Below are 21,022 nucleotides of genomic sequence, written 5' to 3' on the forward strand. Positions count from 1 at the left end.
ATGAAAATATGGACTTGGAATGATATATTTTTTTATCGTACACCATCAGTGTAATTTCACAAATGCTTTTCATTTTAAAAGTTGTTTAGATCTTTTCTTTAGCATGGTTGTGGTGAAGATTAAGGTAATTATTTTATTTTAAAAGAAGGAAAGTTTTTCTTTTGATTCATCATTTCTGTACAAATCAAAGAGCAATTATGCTATTTCTTGAGCTTTGATACAACTTAGACCTCTGTTTTACTAAAAGATATAAACTTATTGATTGATTGTCTTAGAGTGATAATTTAGAAATCATCTTGGTTTAGATAATAACTTACCATTTTTTCTCTTCTTATGATATAGTTAAACTCCTCTTGATTTGTATAATTTTTTAGTAAGCTTCTTTAAAGGATAATTTGGAAGTTTGTCTATAAGTTGATTATTAAAAAAAAACACTCTCATGGACTTTATATTACAATGAATACCATAAAGGGAAATACATGTGAAGGTTTGGTTTAAATGACAGTATTTGGTTTTATTGTAGGTCGAAGTCAACAGTTGTCCATAACAAGAGGGAGCTCACGGCTATTTGGAATGTTAGACTTGTATTGGGAACTAAGGAGCCCTATTGTAGATTCGTATTTTTTTGTTATTATTTACTTTTATCATATAGATAGTAGATGTCACAAAAACCTCTTAATTTAAAGAGTTTAATCTTTTATGAACTGACACTTTATAATGTTATTCAATTATAACTCATCGTTTAAATTATTTTAAAATAATTATTTTTTTTTTAATTTGAAATGTATGAAATGAGTTATTTTATTGAAAAAAAATTATTGTCTTTATTGTCACTTACGTGCTAACTCAAAATTAATGGATATGCTTTATTGCTTGCTTCTAAATAAAGAATTAGGTTATCATTGGCCCTAAGGAGGTTGTGATATTTTACAATTAGATTAGGGTAATTATTTATTATTTTATTATATGGTTTTGGTTCAAATATCATAACCAAGATTTTGTTTTTTTGGTCTCATAACATAATTGATTGTTGCACAACACTTGCACTCTTTTCCTTTGGCTCTGATAATTGGTTGCTTATAGACAGAGTTGAGTTAAGTCAGAGAGGAGAGAAGATGAGTTTCATTTTTACATTACAACTTATGTCATCAAAGAAAAATAGTCAAAAAGATTCTTGACCCCACTTGCTGTCTTTTTAGTAATCTTTGTATTTTGTATATTAACATTTAAAAAAAAACGTTTCTTATGTGTTAAACAACTTGCCTTTTCCTGTCATGTCGTTAAAGGCACCCAACAAAGAGCAATCAAATTACACACTTGCACCCCTAATAATAAAACTCCAGTTAACATCCCAATTTCCATACCCTACTTATTAAGTACGAGATTTTATAATTTATACCCTGGCATAATGTGTCTACCCTCCTCTCTATACAAACTCATGCCCACCATACATTATAAATTTATAATGTAAAAATGAGAATATATATAGATAAAAAGAAGAATAAAATATAAAAAATAAATAAGCAATAGATGTAGTGAGTGTTGTGATGAGAAATTAACACATATGATTGATTTAAAGAAAAAAAAATGGACAATACACATTATTTCTCTTTTATTTTCTTGCCATTTTAAAGAAAGCTAAACATTTGAATTTCATTTGCTTTTTGGTCATTTTTCTCTTCGTATTAAGTAACCAGACCAAGGTTTTCTTCTATTCCTTCCTCCCATTTTTTATTGTACAAAAACATAGAGCAAGAGAGATATAAGAAAAAACAATGGAAATGAAATAAAAGTGATAACTATAATAATGATTATTCAATAGTGGAAAATGATTGTACACTATTTTTTGTGTGTGTATGTATGGAAATGGTGGAAAGAAAAGAGAAATAAAAATATAATGAAAGGAAAACTAAAATGTATATATTTAGTTATGAATGATTATAATAACTCTATTATACATGCTTTAGAAAGAGAAACTATTTCATTAAGTTATTCTTTAATCTCTCGGTAGTAGTAAGCTCTTGCAAATGGGAACAAATGTGCTGCAAGTTCTCTAGATTTTGAATTGGGGAAATATGTAATTATATTTATATCGAAATATATATGGAAATATGTAAAAAAATATAATATAGCTGGATATATACTCTGCATGTTTGAAACTTATGATGCTATTTTCTTTTAGAGGAATGATGCTATTACTTGATTACATTAAAGTATATGTATTTATTTCAGCCTATGGTGTCAAGTTTCAAATAGTATGATACATTGAGATATGATTTAATTATTTTTCTTTGCTTGACATGTCTCTCTCTATTTTTATATTTCTGTATAACTTAAACAATTAATTATGTTTGTTTCAATGTAATAAAATTTAATTTTATACGGAGGTCTATTTTGTACATGCGTAAAATGTGAAATGACCCGTGCGTATCTTACTAGTATCGATCTTTAATGTAAATTTTTTTCACATTAATGAAGAGAAATTTTAATTCTAATTGGACTTAGCTAATTTTCTAAGAAATTTTGTTTTTAACAGCTTATGTATAAATGGTCTTTCTCATTAATATATCATCAAATAACTTTTACATTTTTTTTGGAATAAACTTTTACGATTTATTCTAACCATTATACTTTTAAGCATTTAATATATAATAATAAATGATTTTGATTTGTATAAGTTATAATTTCACATTCTATTTTTTTACGTTATATATTAAAATAACATATGTAATACAATCTATATTAAATTTAATACATTAAATCATTATCTTTATTTTGGATAGGTAAATGGTAAATTTTAACAACAAATTTTTATTATTTTATAAATTTTACTACTTAAGTTTTATTTTCATAAATTTTATCACTCAAATTTTTTTCACAAATTTTATCTTCTAACTTTTAATATTTTATAAATTTTATCATCTAAATTTTTTATTTTTGTACATTTCACCATCATATTGATAACAAAATTATGTACAAATTCATTTTTTTTACATCTTATAATTATAACTAATATGAAAAGTCAAAATATCAATCTTTTGTCAATGGTAGTCAAATGCGTAAAAATTAAAAATTTGAATGATAAAATTTGTAAAATAATAAAAATTGAATGATAAAATTTACTATTAAACCTTTTGACTCTCTTGAAAATGTCCAAAAAATAACCAATGTGATATTCAATCCTTTAAATTACATAAAATTTAATTTTCGTAACTTCTATATCAACTAAAGCCATACTCAATTATTATGTTATCTTCATATGACCTTTATCTTTCAACTCAATTTGGACTTCAAATGAAGGGAAGAGTGCGATATATTACACGGCAAAAAATAACTAATATTTTAAACGAGCAACGAAGATAAATTTACTAATTGGTGCATATTTAATTGCCAAATAATGTTAAGAGTTTTATTAGCATCATCATGTTTGTATGTTGTGTGTTGGTGTATCACCCAAATAAGAGCATCAATATACATTGGTCGTTATCTGAATGAATCATATATATGACATGTGTTTTATATCTCAAAACAATTATGTGAATTTTATTATGAAGAGAAAGTCCATTATAAAGTTTGGGAAAGATTTAACAAACTCAACCTAATGTTAATGAGAATGGTTGTTGCAGACAATATTAAGACAGCTCTCCCGAAGACCGATAATGCTAAAAAGTTTATGGGATTAGTGGGAAATTACTCTTAAACAGCTGATAAGTCTCTTGCTGGGACATTAATGAGTACACTGACCACCATGAAGTTTGATGGTTCATGTATTATGTATGAACATGTCATTGAGATGATAAATATTGCAGCAAGACTTAAGACCTTGGGAATGATTGTGAATGTGAATTTTCTTGTTCAGTTATTTTGAACTCGTTACCATCTAAGTATGACCCATTTCAAATGAGCTATAATACCATGAAAGATAAATGGAATGTGCATGAATTGCACAGTATGTTAGTTTAGGAAGAAACGAGGCTTAAGAATCAAGGAAGTCACTCAATCTATTATGTAAACCACCAAGAGAATCAAGGAGCTAGAAAGAAATTTGTGAAGAAACATGATAAAGGTAAAACACCGTTAAAGATCAATGAAGACTCTTTGCAAATCCAGAAGAAGGTATCAAAGAGCAATAATTTCCATTTTGTGGGAAATCTGGACACTTCTAGAAGGATTGCCCAAAGTGTAAGTCTTGGTTCCAAAAGAAAAGTGAACTTAATGCTCTTGTATATTTTGAATCAAACTTAACTGAAGCTCCCCATAATACATGGTGGATTGATTCTGGATGTGCAACTCATGTTTCTAATACTATGCAGGGATTCCTTACAATCCAAACCATAAACTCAAATGAGAAGTTTGTCTTCATGGGGAATAGAGTGAAAGCTCCAGTGGAAGCAGTCAGGACTTATTGTTTAAAACTCGACATTATATATCATTTAGATTTATTGGAAACTCTTTATGTACCTGGTTTATCAAGGGATTTAGTTTCATTATCTAAACTTGATGTTACTAGATACTATTTTAGTTTTGTTAATGGATGTTTTGGTTTATTTAAGCATAATCATCTCATTGGTACTGGTGTTCTTTGTGATGATTTATATAAATTGAAATTATATGATTTGTATGCTGAGGTCATTTGAACTTTGCATGATAATGTTGCCACTAAACATAGTTTAGTGAATAAACGATCTTTTTTCTTGTGGCATAAACGTTTAGGTCACATTTCTAGAGAAAGGATGAAAAGATTAATAAAGAATAAAATTCTTCCCGATCTAGATTTTATGGATCTAAACATTTGTGTGGATTGTATTAAGAGAAAACAAATAAAACATACAAAGAAATGAGCTACAAGAAGCACTCAGCTTCTTGAAATTATGCATATTGATATTTGTGAACCTTTTGATGTTAATTCTTTTGGAAAGAAACAATATTTTATCACCTTTATTGATGATTATTCACGTTAGGTTATGTCTACTTACTGCATGACAAATCTCAAGCAGCGGATGCCTTATAAATTTACTTGAATGAAGTAGAAAGACAATTAGACAGAAAGGTGAAAGTTGTTAAGTCTGATAGAGGAGGTGAGTATTACGAAAGATACAATGAAACTGGGCAACACCCAGGTCCATTTGTTATACTCCTTCATAAATGTGGCATTTGTGCACAATACACAATGTCTGGTACACCACAACAAAATGGTGTATTGGAAAGATGTAATAGAACTTTAATGGATATGGTTAGGAGTATGTTAAGCAATTCAAAATTACCTGTGTCTTTGTGGATGTATGCCTTGAAAACTGCCATGTATTTGCTGAATAGGATTTCTAGTAAAGCATTTCCAAAAACACATTTTGAACTATGGATGAATAGGCAAAAATAAGGGTTTATGATTCACAAGAAAGAAAAATGAACGCAAGAACAATTAGTGGATATTTCATTGGTTATCCAGAAAAGTCAAAGGGTATATGTTTTATTGCCTTAATCATAGTATGAGAATTATCGAAACTAGAAATGTAAGGTTCATTGAAAATAGTAAAATCAGTGATAGTACAATTCCATGAGATGTGAAAATTAAAGAAGTTAGAGTGTAAGTCCCTTTAGCTTCTGTCTCTAGTAGTAAGGTGATTGCTCCTTTAATTGTTGTTCAAAACAATAATGAAGAAGAGCAACACAATTATGAGTCCATGATACATAATGAACCTACTGTGGAAGAACCACAAAAAATAGCATTAAGGAGGTCTCAAAGAGAAAGGAGATTAGTTATTTCAAATGACTATGTGGTATACTTATATGAAACAGAAACAAACTTAAGCATTAATAATAATGATCCAGTTTCATTTTCACAAGTTGTAAATTGTGATAATTAAGAGAAGTGGTTAAATACCATGAAAGAAGAGATAAATTCCATGAAACATAATTTTATTTGAGACCTTGTAGAATTGCCAAAGGGTTGTAAATGGGTCTTCAAGACTAAACATGACTCTCATGGCAACCTTGAATGTTACGAGGCTAGACTTATTATTAAGGGATTTACTCAAAAAGATGACATTGAATATAAAGAGACGTTTTCATCGATCTAACGAAAGGATTCTTTCAGGATTATCATGACATTAGTAGTCCATTATGACTTGGAGCTACATCAGATAGGTGTGAAAATTGTTATTGATGATGTTGGGGCGTATATCTAGAAACATGCACTGGATGTACACTAGGTTCAACACATGATTGATGTTGGTGATAACCAGGATAATAATGTGAATTAAGATTTACGAAGTTAGAAATAATAATGAATAATAATATCAACAATTTATTAAAATTCTAAATTAAACTTACAACCTCAATAGATAGTGTCCTCTCACGGGATATATATCATCTAGTTCGACATATATATCATTGCATGTATTCTGAATTTTCATGCAAAAGACCTTGGTCCATTTCACCATGAACAATATAATCATTCCAATGATTCCATTTAGCAATCTAGTGACGATGATGATGAGGCAAAAATATATTTATTCTCCCTCTCATATCTATGTCATGGAGTTGATCTAGGTTTGGTGGGTTATTTAGAATAATTTGTCGCAGTCCAAATTGTCTCATGACCTTGTCAGTTGGATGTCATTCCACAATTGCAAAACATATGAGAGAGACTTTTGCCCAAACAATCATTGATACCTCAACATTATTAATTAATGGCCTTATTTCTGGTGTGTCATAAGGAATCCACAAGAACTGCAAGACATACATTATTATTGTCACATATTTAAGTTCAAATAGGAAACATAAAAAAATACTTAACATGAAAATTAAGAAATAAACCTCATTCATATGTAGCTTATCAAATATGACGCGTATCAATCTTACTGAATTGGTGGGAATGTTTGTTTCGGTTGTTGAACGAGACCACCTTTGTGCAAGAGAAAATCCAAGTCCTTTTTGTACTTCTTCCACAGATAGGTGATCTATCTTCGGGGCAATACATTTAATGTGGTATCACGCCCATGACTGTAGCAGCAACAAACATTCACCGATTTTCGTTTGTTTAGGCTTCACAACCCGATCTAGAGCTTGAAAAAGGGATGATAATACTGCTGCATCCCAACTGTAATGACTTGCCTCAGTCAAATTTGATAATAAAAGGAGATACATAAATGAACTCTTGCACGTGATGTATTTGACATCAAACAACCGCCTATCAACATCATAATATGAGCTCTGACATGTTGTGCTATGACAACATCATCAGCATCAACTGGAAGTTGCTGAAAATTTTGCCGCAACCAGTTTAGATAAATCATTTTACCCTTTATATACTTATCAAGTGGAGTGTCCCCTAATAATGCATGACAAGCTACACCTACATCACCGGTGATATTACCAATTACCGACAATCCATCAATCTTCAGGCCCAATTGTAGGGTCACATATTGTAAAGTTATGGTTGCCTCTCCATGTAGAAAATGAAATGTGTGTGTTTCGCTTCTCCACCGTTCAACCAGCACACTAGCCAAATGCTGGTTAATATCAATTTTTTTTACATTTATAACATGATCAAAACCAGCTAAAGTGATTAGGTTTTTGACAAAATTATCTATCTGATCCAAGTGTATAAAAGCCTAAACAGAATTATACCTCTGACGAATCATTCACTCTTGGCCTTCCTACACTTGATTTGAAATATAGTTGTCTTGTAAGCACAACAACGATCCATCAATAGGTTCAAGTTGTGCATGTGTCATTGGTTCGCAACGAAGGAAACAAGAAATGGATAGAAGGATGAAAAAAGTGGGACGTAGACAAACAAAACAAGCTTCGTGAGGAAACTTAGTTTGGATGAAAATAAGACTGGAGAAGAATGAAAATGCAAGTGAATAAAGGCACAATATATTTATATAAGTTGGCTTCATGTGGAATGCATCACACACTTAATGAGTATTGCTTTTTTTACCAAAGTGTAAGCTTCAAATAACTTAACTTGTATAAAGCCTATATGCATCACGTGGAATGCAGTAAATACAACACGATACTATTCATGGGTTTGATGTTTCAAGAGGCATGCAATATTTGTCTTTAGCCAACTTAATTGGACCTCATACACTTAATGGTTTCAGTTTGCATGATAATGTTGATCGATTGACAAATGCACCAATTTGTACAAGTAGTGAAGTTAAAACAAAAGTCTGAGTGTCGAGTCCACAAGAACTTTGTTTTTACTTAGATAGATGAATATAAAATTCTCAATTAATAATTAAATTGGTTTAAAAGGTTGTGAAAAGAACAGTAAAAAAAATTGACATAAAATTAAATTAAAATAAACAAGAGAGAAAAACAAACATAAAATTAAATTAGTTAATTACGACAGACAAGATGAGAGAAGCCAATATTAGAAATAAAAGTTAATTTAGAAGATGAGAATGTTGGGGGATTAGCTTACCAAAGCTACTTTTGATGTAATGTTAATTATTTTTCTCTATTTAAGATTATTTTAATTATCACTTGCATCTACTCATATACTCTAATCATGATCCCTCAAGTGAAAAAGCTTAATTTGTCGATTTTCTCTCCCAAATCCCTTTAAGAGGAAAAATAGTTAAATTACATTAAGAATAGAGATGTATAACAGGCTAAATAAAATCATTCTATCCCTAGAGATGAATTATTTACATACCCTCTTCCAGTTCTATTAGAGAATAACATTTTCCAATGTTATCCCTAAAACTTACCATGATATAGGTGATCAAACCATAAACAATGAAATTAAGCACATAAAAGGATAATGAAAAAATAATAATATTAAATAGATAAGAAGAGTAATTACATCTATAGTAGTTGGTTGCTAAGCTCCCAACAAAAGGGATTTTAGTCTCTCATTGTCATGAGAGGCTTTACAATTGCAAGAGGGTAATGAGTAGTGAAGGGGGTAAGTAAGAAAGGGAATGGAGGAAGGAATGACTTCCAACGGATTGATTCTCCTGCTTCTAGCCTTTGCCTTCTATAAGGAATTGTATTCTCTTGAATATTCTCTGCGTAGCTGTGTGTCTTTTCTCATTCTCCTCTTCCTCTTTTTACAGGAGCAATTTAGTTTGGATTTCACGTAACCTTCGTGCTAAGCGCGATTGCCGCACTTAGCGAGTATGACGGTAATCTCGCATTGAGAGTGTGACTCGGGCTGAGCGCTCCTTTACGTATCAGACTTCTCCATACTTCTTGACGCTAAGCGTGTTCTGCACGCTGAGCGCTTGAGAGGCGATAAGCAAACACCTTCAGATCTTCAATTTGTTTTTTCAAACTTTACTTTGTTTTCTTGCAACAATTATTATTATAAACTCACAAACTTGAACACTTTCTGTACAAAAACTTAAATGATGTTAAAATTCCAATTATTCACACAAAATAGAAAAAATATGAGAGAAAAATTAACAATTCCTATATGATTTAATCTCAAAATATACCTATATATAGCAGTTATCAGATAACAAACTGGCATGCATTTGAGTTAATGTTGAACTTAGTACACCCATCAAAACTTTCAACTAGGTAAGATTTGGACTTTTTTCAACACATAGCTTTGGTGTCTTCGACTTATTATTCACCAACAGTAAAACATGCATCAAAACTTTCAACCAACTATTTTTCTGCCATGCTTCACGACTATGATACTCCTTTCATGTAAGCTACCCTTTGCAATATTCAGTAGCCTAATGTTTACTAGCATGATGCATTGAATGATCGTGCATCCATTAATGAGACAACTTTACTATTATACTATTCATGCATGTGCCATGCTTCACGAGACAATTAAGTTGTTTCATTTTTCTACACTTTGATTCAACAATTCACTACATGCAAAAGGTCAAAATGGTGCAATTTTTTTATACTTTGACTCACCTATTCACTGCATGCAAATGGCCAAAATATGCAATATTTTTTTTTGCATTTTTCCTGCACTTTGATTCACCAGCAATTGGCCAAAATGGTGCAATTTTTCTTTCATTTTTCATGCAGTTTGCTTCACGAATTCACAACGAAAATGGTGCAGCTTGGAAGTCAGTCACTTGGCCACAACTTCAAAGTCGTGAAGGATGGCACAACTTCACTATTTCAATGGACGACTTGGATTCGATTTCATGCAAAATGGATGATGGATGGTGGATGGAGGGCTTCAAAGTCGTGAAACATGTCACGACTTCACTATTTGCTTTTCAAATATTGTATTGTAATTTTAAAATATTATACGTTATTATATATGATAATATTATAGTATAATAAGATTTAAGTTATTATTATTTTAGGGTTTAGTCTCTTAATAAGTTCTAAGTTATTATTATTTTAGGGTTTTAGAAATTTAAATAAGTTATTAGATAATAATATTTTAGAGTTTTGGTCTTTTAATAAGTTATAAGTTTTAAGTTATTATTATTTTAGGGTTTAGTCTTTTAATAAATCATAAGTGTTAAGTTAATATTATTTTAGGGTCTTATAGATTTAAATAAGTTATTAGATAATAATATTTTAGAGTTGTTATTATTATTTATACAAAAATGTTATTAGTTAATTATATGCACACTATACATGAAATGAAAAGTCTTAGTGCAAAAATACTATTATTTTCATTGATACAAAAGTATGCTACACTATTCACTATTCATTATTCACTGTTCATATTCATTATAAAAGGGAGGTCTAGTTCACACTGCATTTTACAAAGTAAGAATGTTGCATATTTTTCATAATACAAAAGGGTCTTTCTTTTTCACATTTTTCTTACAGTCTTCCCGGTATATTGTTTATTTAACGTTATATACACTAAATTAGGGAGTTTTACCCAAAGAGTTTTTTTTTTCAATTTTCCCCAACATGGGGTTTTTTTTATTTAATGTTAGATACACTAAATTATTTACATTTTCACTAATAAGTTACTTTTGTATTTTTTGACAGATGACTAGTGAAGAACCCATAATAAGAGATAATGTTAGCGACTTCAGTGACGACGAACAACAACACGACGTTCATGAACATAGAGAACCAAACAATCAAAGTGAGTCATTTTCATATTTTGAAACTATTAGTAGCCAACTTTCAAAAAATCAAGAGTACTCAAATTCTTATTAGAATAGAGGGAGTGCTAGTACAAATGACCTTTATGAAGGTTTGATATTTGAATCAATACAAGTAGCTATGGATGTCATTAAACAATTTCATTTTGTGCATTCATTTAATTTTGATGTGGTAGAGAACAAGAGTGACAAGTATGTTATCATGTGTAATCAATATGGTAACGGATGTTATTGGAGAGCGAGAGTATCATTTAGCAAAATACGCAAAAGGTGAGAGTTGAAGAAAATAAATGGTATTCACACTTGCACAACTTCTGTCATATCACAAGATCTTGTTAGGCTAGACTCATCTGTATTTGCTCCTAATATTTTTCATTTAGTGAAAACAAATCTTGGTATTGAAATCAAAACCTTGATTGCAGACATGCTACAACGGTTTGGTTATACTGTTTCATACAAAAAAACATGGACAACTAAACAAAAAGCCCTTGAAATGACATTTGAAAGTTGGGAACAATCATACAGTTATCTGCCTGTATGGTTGACAACTGCTCAACACTTTGTACTAGGTACAATAGTAAGATACAAAACTTCCTCTTCAATGGAGGATGGTGAGGATGAGTCTCCTAGGGTGATTCTTAATTGTGTATTTTGGGCTTTCAATATTGCAAGTCAATTGTGCAAGTAGATGAGACATTTTTAATTGAAATGTATCGTGGTACTTTCTTGATTGCCATTGGACAAGATGGTAGTAGGAACAATTTTCTACTTGTTTTTGCAGTTGTTGAGAGCGAGACCGAAGAAGCTTGGATGTGGTTCTTGCATTAGTTAAGGAGATATGTTATACCTCAACCAAATTTATGTATTATATCAGATAGGGGGAACCAATTTGCTAGCAGCTTTGCAATCAAAACAAGTTGGGTGGACTGGACTGGATGTTTCGTTTGTGTATTTCATTCGTCAAATTGCATCAAATTTCAACAAACAATTTAAAAATATTGATTTAAAAAAATAAGTCATCAATATGGGTATGCTTCTAACCATTTCATGCATCAAATTCTTGTTTTATTACATCTTCACTATATTTATTACTCATTATTTTATCTTTTGCCATAAGATATGAGATGAGGAAACCACGATTTGAGGCAAAGTTGCTTGCAATGTTAGTAGTGTTTTTATAAGCAGCAGATTGGTTGGACCAAATTCCCAAGAGTAAATGGACTTAGGCCTACGATGAAGGAAAACAATATGATCATATAACTACCAACCTTGCCGAATGTATGAATTTTGTTTTGAAAGGAGCCCGAGCATTACCTATTACTGCCTTAGTCAATGAAACATTTAATAAAATAAATTAATCATTTGTTACTAATGGCATGAAAATCATGAATATGATAAAGGCAGGACATAGGTACTCTGACGACGTATATGTCATGATGCAAGAAAGTCAACACATTGCTACCTTGCATTATGTTTGCATGTATGTTCGATAAACAAGGGAGTTTGAGGTTCAAGAAATTGCAAATACGCGGCTTGATCGACGAGAAATGGCATGTACTGTCAATTGAATGAATGGTCGTGTGATTGTGGACAATTTCTAGCATTTTGAATTTCTTGCTCGCATGCGATTACAATGTGTGTTTTTTACAATTTAAATTATGATGACTTTGTTGACCCTTTATACAAGTTGAAAAATATTTTCAAAGTTTATCAGCATCACTTTCATTCCCTTGGAAGTGAAGACAGATGACCTCAATATTTAGGTCCATATTTTATGTCTGATCCTTTGAAACGATGACAAACATCGAGAAGGCCAACCACTACTCGTATACATAATAAGATGGACAAATCAATTCAAAATAGGCCTAATAAATGCTCATTGTGCAGGAGTGAATGACATAATCGTAGTAACTGTCCATATAAACAAGTAGATGACTAATATAGTTTTTAGTTTTTACTTTCTATGTTTCTCTTTAATTTGTATTATTTATTTTATATTAATGTATTATGTTTTTAATTTAATAATTACTTTTATTACTAAATTATTAGATGTTGTTAATAATAAATTCCTTTACACAAAATAAATAATATTATTTCATAAATTATAAGTTAATATCAATAACAAAATATTTTAATATTTGACTTAAAATTTAAGTATTTGAAATAAAACAAATATTAAAAAAATATTAAATATCATTAAGTTATTTTTTTTATTTCATTTAAAAAAATTAAAATTCAATAACATTATTAAAAGAATATCTTAATTTTAAATATACAAAATATATTAAATAAAATAATATTAAAAAAATGTAATATATTTTAAATAAAAAACATTAAAAAAATATATAACACATTAAATAAAATCATTTAAATATAAAACATATCAAATAAAAATAATAGTAAGTAAAATTAAAAATACTTATTTAATAATTAAATAAATAAAATTATTTACAATTTTTAAAAAATTGAAAACAATAGAAAATAAAATACAGTAAAATGCAGGAAAAAAAATTACGACTTCAAAACATAAAATCTAAAAAAAAGTTACTTTAAGACTTCAAAATCATAAAATAAAGAAAACTAATAAATTTAAAATCATAAATAAAAAAATTAAACTATCATAAAATACCACTTCAGTTTCCTTTTCAAAAATAGTTTAAAAACTATCCATATCCAAAAATCTGGAAAAAAAACGGTGAAACTCCTCCATTTGTCCCTGCAAGCAGGTTAAATATTTATATGCCTCATATCAACCGTTAGATATAATCGACGGTCGTGATTACTGAAGCAGAGAACTATAGAGAATTATTTGTTGCTGACAATCCAAACGCTTTCTCTCTCGTTTTTGTTTGCCCTTCGTCTTTCCTGCCTCCGACCTCTCACGCGCGTTTCTCTCTCTAGGGCCCTCTCTCTCGCGTTTCTCTCTCTAGAGCCCTCTCTCTCGCGTTTCTCTCTCTAGAGCCCTCTCTCTCGCGCCTCTCCTTCTCTCTCTGTTGGCAATCTCAGGTAAATTTTCATCTCCTTTGATGGCTTCTTTGAGTTATTCTTTTTGATGCAGTCTCTACTTATCTTACCTTCTTTCCTGTCTATTCTATTGCTTCTAAGAGGCCAAACTCTTCTAATAGGGAATATTAGGTGATTTGAGTATTCACTTTTTTTTTTCCTCTTGACTTCAACATTCTCTTTCCGAAGAATTTCTACGTTACTGGGCCACCGGTGTATTTACTCATCTCATTTTATTGTAACCTCTCTTATTCAGTACTCTTTGCACTTGAAACAATGGTAAAACCAAAAAACTCATGAAAAGTGGCATAAACATGTGAAATGAATTTCCAAGGACTAGGAACAGAAGCTTGGGTTGTTGCATTAACATTTGATCCATTTTGTTCTACTAAGGTTAACCTAATTTCAAAAGGGAGTGAGGTGCCAGTGAAAAAAACACCACACCATATACATTTTAATTGCCAGAGCATTGTTCATTGACACACGAGAATCTTTATTTTTAGGATGATAAATAAACTCTCAGCTCATCAAAGTATCAATTCTCCAATATGTAGCATCTAAGCAAGGAAGATACATAATTTTTTTTTTCTCATTGAATTTGCAACTCCCACCAGAATAAGTGTTACATCTTCCAGTGACATTTGTTAACATTAGATGCGAAGATTATATATTACTTGTGTTTGCAACTATGGATCAAGTTCTATCTGGGCTTACAAGAATTTTAAATTTTTAGTTAGCATCATCTTCAGAGCCACTCTTGTCATGTTTCCTAACCATGTACTCTGAAATTAGGCTAATGTATTGTATTTTATATTACTTTATGCAGTGACAATGGGGAGTGACGACAATCTAAAGACATGGGTATCAGATAAGTTGATGTCTCTACTGGGATATTCTCAGCCCACAGTTGTCCAGTACATGATTGGACTATGTAATTCATTTAATATTGTTTTCTCGCTTTAAAAATTCTTCTATAGTCAATTTGGAAATCATGTCTGGGATTCATGTGCCGTATTTTGGTAATCTCTTTTTTGGTTTTGCAGCCAAGCAAGCTACTTCTCCAGCTGATTTGGTGGGCAAACTAGTGGAGTTTGGGATCTCGTCAATGGACACTCATGCATTTGCGGAAGAAATTTACTCAAGAGTTCCTCGTAGATCATCTGGTATAAATGTGAGTTTTTCTATTTTATCTAACGTGCAGTGATAATATACTGCCATCTTTGTAGCTTTCGTCTAGCAAATCCTTTCCTGTAGAAATATCTAATATCTGCTGTCTATTGATACTCTTGCATTCTATATCAGCAATATCAGAAACAAGAGAGAGAAGCTGCAATGTTGGCGAGGAAGCAGAAGACTTACTCAATTTTGAAGGCTGATGACGATAGTGACGATGACTATGTAGATAAATCTTCAGTAACTACTGCATCATCTAGAAGCTCTGACAAGCATAAAAAACGTTTCAGGAAGAAAACTGAAGTTCAAGATGATCAAGATGATGAGGCAATGTGCTCATAACCTATTAGATTCATTTACATATTTCTTGCTCATGGTAAGCTTCTAGTCAATGGTTCTTCTAACAGCATGTGACTTGTTTTCACCAAATGCAATCCTGCAGGTAATTTTGAGAAAGGAAAAGGAGAGACAAGTTAAGAGAAGAACTTCCCCTGATGAAGATAGTGATTCTGAGGTATTTTTCCCCTTTAAATGTATAAATAAATGTGCTTATACATGACATAGTCTGTAACTGATAATGAAATTTCTGCCATATCCACTTGTTTGATTTATGTATGTTATTGCACTGCCAGCTAGATTGTTGTTTTTCCTAAGGTGTATTTCAGTAATCTTTAATAAACATATTCAACTCTATTAATCATTGAGTTTCTGGCTTTGTTTATTGGGTAATTAGGTCTCTTTCAGATATTTAGATTCATATGTGCCATGGTGGTAATGAGCTATTATTTGCCTGACTTAAATATGATTTATGTTTTCAAAAGAAAACTAGATTTTGTGCAGTCTATTTTTTGTTGATAATGTGAAAGCGGAATTTGTTAAGAAAACTTCCCTTTGTGTATATGATGTTTTATTACATCAGTTTTGTAAAAGCATTTATTATTATTATTATTATTATTATTATTATTATTATTATTATTATCCGTTTCTTGTCTTGATATGATTGCTTGCTTATTTGCAAACAGTCCGAAGAAGAAAGATTGAAAGATCAAAGAGAGAAGGAGGAATTAGAGCAGCATATGCGAGAAAGAGATGCAGCAGGGACACGGAAGGTACTTGTCAATGTTCAAATTAATTTGGTTAGGTGTACTTGGTCATTTTTCTTTAATGATTATTAGTACTATTATTGTTGTTGTTGGTTAATGCCACTGCTTAAGTTAGGGTGTTAAGTAGTAGCTGCATGAATGCTTTCTTATGGATAAAAGAAGAAAGTTTATTGGAAAGAATGAGGGAAATTGTGAGGTAGATGGTTAACAATGCGTAATATTTTTATATAAAAATTAAGATTTTCATATTATTATTAACCTCTGGTGTATATTATTATTATTGTTTTATAATAGTATTACTTGTTTTTTATGAGAGAAACTAGGAAAAATGCAATTAGGGGCTCCTTGATGACCAAAGGGCCCTCAAGAAACAAGGATATTCAAACTTTCAGTTTTAAACTAGCAACAAATTTGTCCATTCTATTCACATATAAGATTGTTTAGTCCCCCTTAACTGACCATAGCTGTAGCACCAAAGAAAGAGCCTAAACCTGCCCCATAGCATATGCAAGGGCATAGAAACACCTTTGAAGATGTCTGCATTCTACTCCAACCATATGCATGGTAGAACAAAAAAATTGTACTCTGCCACCAAGTTTCTGCTCTAGGCTAGAAGTATATAGACACACCCAGCATTCATCAAGAACTCCAAATTGATTATTCATTAAGAAAGTAGTCACTCTAATGCAAAATAAATAGACACTTAGTGGCTAGATAGGGTAAATCAAACTACTAACCTTGCTTGCCTATCTCATGTGGTTGTATTACCGTAATTAGTGTTATGTTGCCCAACCCTGTGAAAAATTGTTAGTGGAATTTATGCCAGTTATCTTGGCTTGGGGATGACTTAGATACTAACTGTATCTTGGCACAGAAGATTTTCTGGACTTTGCTATTATCAGCCTTAAATGCATGTGGATCATACTTATTGCTCATAACATTATGAACTTGTTGTCCAGTTGTCCTTTTAAAGCTTGCTAGATTCTTTAATATCATTGAAGAATATAATGATGTTTATATTAGAAGCACATTTACCTAGTTCCATCCATACATTTGTAATATATATCTTTTTAATGTTTTATATTTTCTGTTGCTTCCTTCTAATTGTTTTAATTGTTTCTTGATTGTCAGTTGACTGAACAAAAATTAACACGAAAGGAGGAAGGTATGTCAGTGGTTTGTTAAACTTATATATATATATATATATATATATATAGATCCATGTAATTTCATGCATGTTTATATGCCTTATATTCCTATCTTGGTTAACCTGTCTTCCAACAGAAGAGGCAATTCGAAGATCTAAAGCTGCAGAGCAGGATGATATTCAATCTTTGAGGTTTGTTATTACATTTTTGTGTGTGCGGGGGGTGGGGGAATGTTCTTTTACATGAGAAGTACCTTCAAGATTTGCCATATGTGGGGTAGTATAAGGTTCAGAATAAAGAGTTTTTTTTTGGGAATATTTAGGTGGTGGACAACTTATAAGCATGTTGACTGATGTTTTAAGAACCTGGTTAGTCACTGAGGCAAAGAAAGCAGTAAACTGAAAATCTAGCAGAAGTACTTTTAATAAAATAAATAATATTACGAAATGTATGAACAACTTAACACTTAACTGCTAAAGTTTAGATCATATATAATACGTCTAGCAATTTTTAATTATTTTTAATTTATTTTATTGATATGTACTATCAGATGATATCTATTATTATTTTAAACTTTATATGTTATTGTAAAAAATAGTTATATTTATTAGTTGTTTTTTTCTATTTAATTATTATATATTCTTGAATGTCATTTACAGTACATGTTTCCTTTTGATATGTGAAGGATGTAGAGTTTCCTCCAAACTTTATATCTTTACTTCAAATGCTTGTATATGTGGTTGTAGTGTATATTTGTTTGTTCAAGGTGATGGCCCCTTAAGTGGGAATCTTATGATATTGTGTTTATAATTATTACTTTATTAGGCACATTCATGACTACACAAAAATGCTTTTTTATCACACTAGTCAAGATTTTTTGAAAATAAAAAAATTAAGTTGTGGAAAATACACTGATGGACAGATGACCAATGTTAGTGATGGTAAACTATCGTAGTGTGAGTATTATTGCTTTTTTTTTTTTTGGTGGCCTCATGGGCAGGCTGCCATTTTGAAAATTTCATATACACCTTAGCTTTGTTGCTTGAACCAGAACCCCTTTCAAGCAGTGTGTAACTTCCTGATTTGATGAAATTGAACTGTTTTTGTGCCAACCTAGGAAGCCTGGAACATGGGACAATACGGGGTCGATATGATAGGGATATGGAGATACGGAAAACTTTTAAAATATCAAGATATTACACGGCCAAAGTATGTTAACAAAATAAACATTCACATTACTAATTATTCATTAACACAAACATATTAATAGTCAATAGATGATCACAATTTTACAAAACAAATGCTTGTGATCATAATAAGTAAGCATAGTTACATATGTTTCCCTCACCCATATTAGAATATTTTTTTTCTACTATGAACGAGTCACAAAATATACAATTTCCCTGCCCAAGTAATAATATCACAAAAAAGTTCTTTTTAACAATAAATGTAACAATTAAAAATTACAGTAAATATGAAGCTGTATATCCTGAGCCATGTCTTAGCAGTATCTTAGCTGTGTTTGTTAAGTTTTTTTTTTAAATAAAAAAATAATGGATACATGTTGGATACATATCGTGACATATCAGACTCATATCAGTGTTGGATATGCGTCAGACCAATAATTTTGCATTTTTGGAGTATTGGGCTTGATAGGTGCCAACATGTTATGAGGATAACTGATCGTTTGCTTGCTATGCTGTTCTGATGAGTTAAGATATTGAAAGTGAGTTCGTATAATTTGGCTGAATAGTGGTAGTATACAATATGTTTTATTCTATTTTCTAATGGTAGGTGCAAAGTTTTAGACCTAATAAGGTCTTGTCTGTTGACATAAGGGGAAAAAATTCCTTACAAACACCTCTCATAGCACACATATAAGGGGGGAAATATAAAAATGTTATGTGGCCTATGAGCTTGTTTTTTTTTTATCAGCCAAAATAATCTATATGAATTAATTGAGTACCAGAGGTACTAAAGGTACAAGTTTCAGATTACAATTCTGCTGTAGTTCAAATCAAGCAATTGGTTGATCATATCCAGAAAGTAAACCACATAATGAGACTAATACAAATATGTGGCCTAGACTCCTATCCCCAACTACAACGAAATCCTTCTCTAAGATTTGAAGACCACTGATTATAGTGAGATGCAAAACCCTTCTCTAAATGTCTCAGCCAAGTTCAAAGACTTGTCCTTAAACTAAACAGAGCTTTTGATTTCCAAAGGGGTTTATTAATTAGCTCTATCAATGAATGTTTAGGATTTGGAAGAATGGTTTGCTTGAAAACATCCCAGAAAAATCAAGAGACCAAATATTAAATTCAAATGTGTTGACTGGAGTAAATGAAGTGTTATAGCAAGTTGCCCTTATCTCTAAACTTTCTTTGTTTGAGATTGGTTTGATTTCTTGGTTGCTCTTTGGCGCTCAACACATGGTTTCTTTAAGGGCATTTTGTGTGGTAAATATGCATAAAGGATTGAAGAGCTATCTTGTATTATTGAATGGAAGATATTTTGAGTAAAATGGATTGGGGAAGACTGAATAAAGTTTCAGGAGAAACAATGGAAAATGACTTTAGTCTAAATTGGCTATTGAAATTTTGGTTTTTGATATTGCCAATGGTGTTGTTTGCCAAGTAGCCAATCACACTTAATGAGATAAGGCTTAGTTATCGTTGTTTGTCTTTTCCCTTGTCTTGTTTAAGGACAAATTGCTATTAATTGCTTTGGTAATGGCTTAAAGTTGAGCACAATATGCAGTGCCACTTACTGTCCTACCATGTCATTGCAGAAAGGTTTCAAGGCAAGAATACTTGAAGAAAAGGGAGGAAAAGAAATTAGAAGAACTGAGGTACAATTAGTTTGTTTTCTTAGGTTCTTTGTTAGATCTGATTTTCTGTCAGTGAAACAAATTATAGTTTGATCCTATTACTATGCTGTTTGGTATGCTATTATACATGCTAGTTCTTTATTTTAGGTTAAATTATTTAGTAGGTTCCTGTACTATTTGGAAATTTTTAAGTAGGTCCCTAAATTAAAAAGGTGGCTTTAATCTGCCAGATTACAATTTGTGGTGGTTTTAAAAATCCTAGGGACCCAATTACTAAAATTTTACAAGATCGAGGACCCAATTACAATTTTTTTTAAGAATGGAGACTTCATTAAAAATATCTAAATAGTTTAGGAACCTACATATTATAAGACCTTTATTTTATTGTTGAATTTTAATAATTTAGCATGGTCACTGCAGAGATGATATAGAAGATGAGCAATATCTATTTGAAGGTGTGAAGCTTTCAGAAGCAGAATATCGCGAACTGAGGTAATCTATCTGTTTACTGCTTTCTTGAGTTCCCCTTCTTCAATTTGTCTTTTTTTACTATATGAGACCTTTAATTTTTTTAACTTTAATTTATCTAATAAAGATAGTAGTGACTGAATCATGTGAAGGAAATGCTATGCCCAACTTTGGGCTTCCATCATAATCCTTCCTTTATAGTAATTTTGGCCTATTTTCAAACTGTTGATTTAGTTTTTT

General features: G+C 30.9%; 1 protein-coding gene across 2 annotated transcripts in view; it reads left to right on the plus strand.

Moving 5' to 3' along the window:
* Positions 1–13,876: 13,876 nt before the first annotated feature.
* Positions 13,877–21,022, plus strand: part of LOC100809559 (pre-mRNA-splicing factor ATP-dependent RNA helicase DEAH1) — a 39,978-nt gene continuing 32,832 nt past the window's right edge. Inside the window, exons 1-10 of one of the 2 annotated variants that reach the window (XM_041016619.1) lie at positions 13,877–14,060; positions 14,884–14,988; positions 15,101–15,228; positions 15,360–15,557; positions 15,673–15,744; positions 16,253–16,339; positions 17,465–17,498; positions 17,618–17,672; positions 20,276–20,335; positions 20,735–20,806. In XM_041016619.1, coding sequence (XP_040872553.1) covers positions 14,889–14,988; positions 15,101–15,228; positions 15,360–15,557; positions 15,673–15,744; positions 16,253–16,339; positions 17,465–17,498; positions 17,618–17,672; positions 20,276–20,335; positions 20,735–20,806 — 806 coding nt within the window. In that variant the 5' untranslated portion in view covers positions 13,877–14,060; positions 14,884–14,888. The remainder of the gene's footprint in view (positions 14,061–14,883; positions 14,989–15,100; positions 15,229–15,359; positions 15,558–15,672; positions 15,745–16,252; positions 16,340–17,464; positions 17,499–17,617; positions 17,673–20,275; positions 20,336–20,734; positions 20,807–21,022) is intronic. The other variant, XM_006581940.4, reaches the window with a different exon arrangement.

The sequence above is a fragment of the Glycine max genome, chromosome 6 (assembly GCF_000004515.6).
Source record: "Glycine max cultivar Williams 82 chromosome 6, Glycine_max_v4.0, whole genome shotgun sequence".
Taxonomy (NCBI): Eukaryota; Viridiplantae; Streptophyta; class Magnoliopsida; order Fabales; family Fabaceae; genus Glycine; species Glycine max.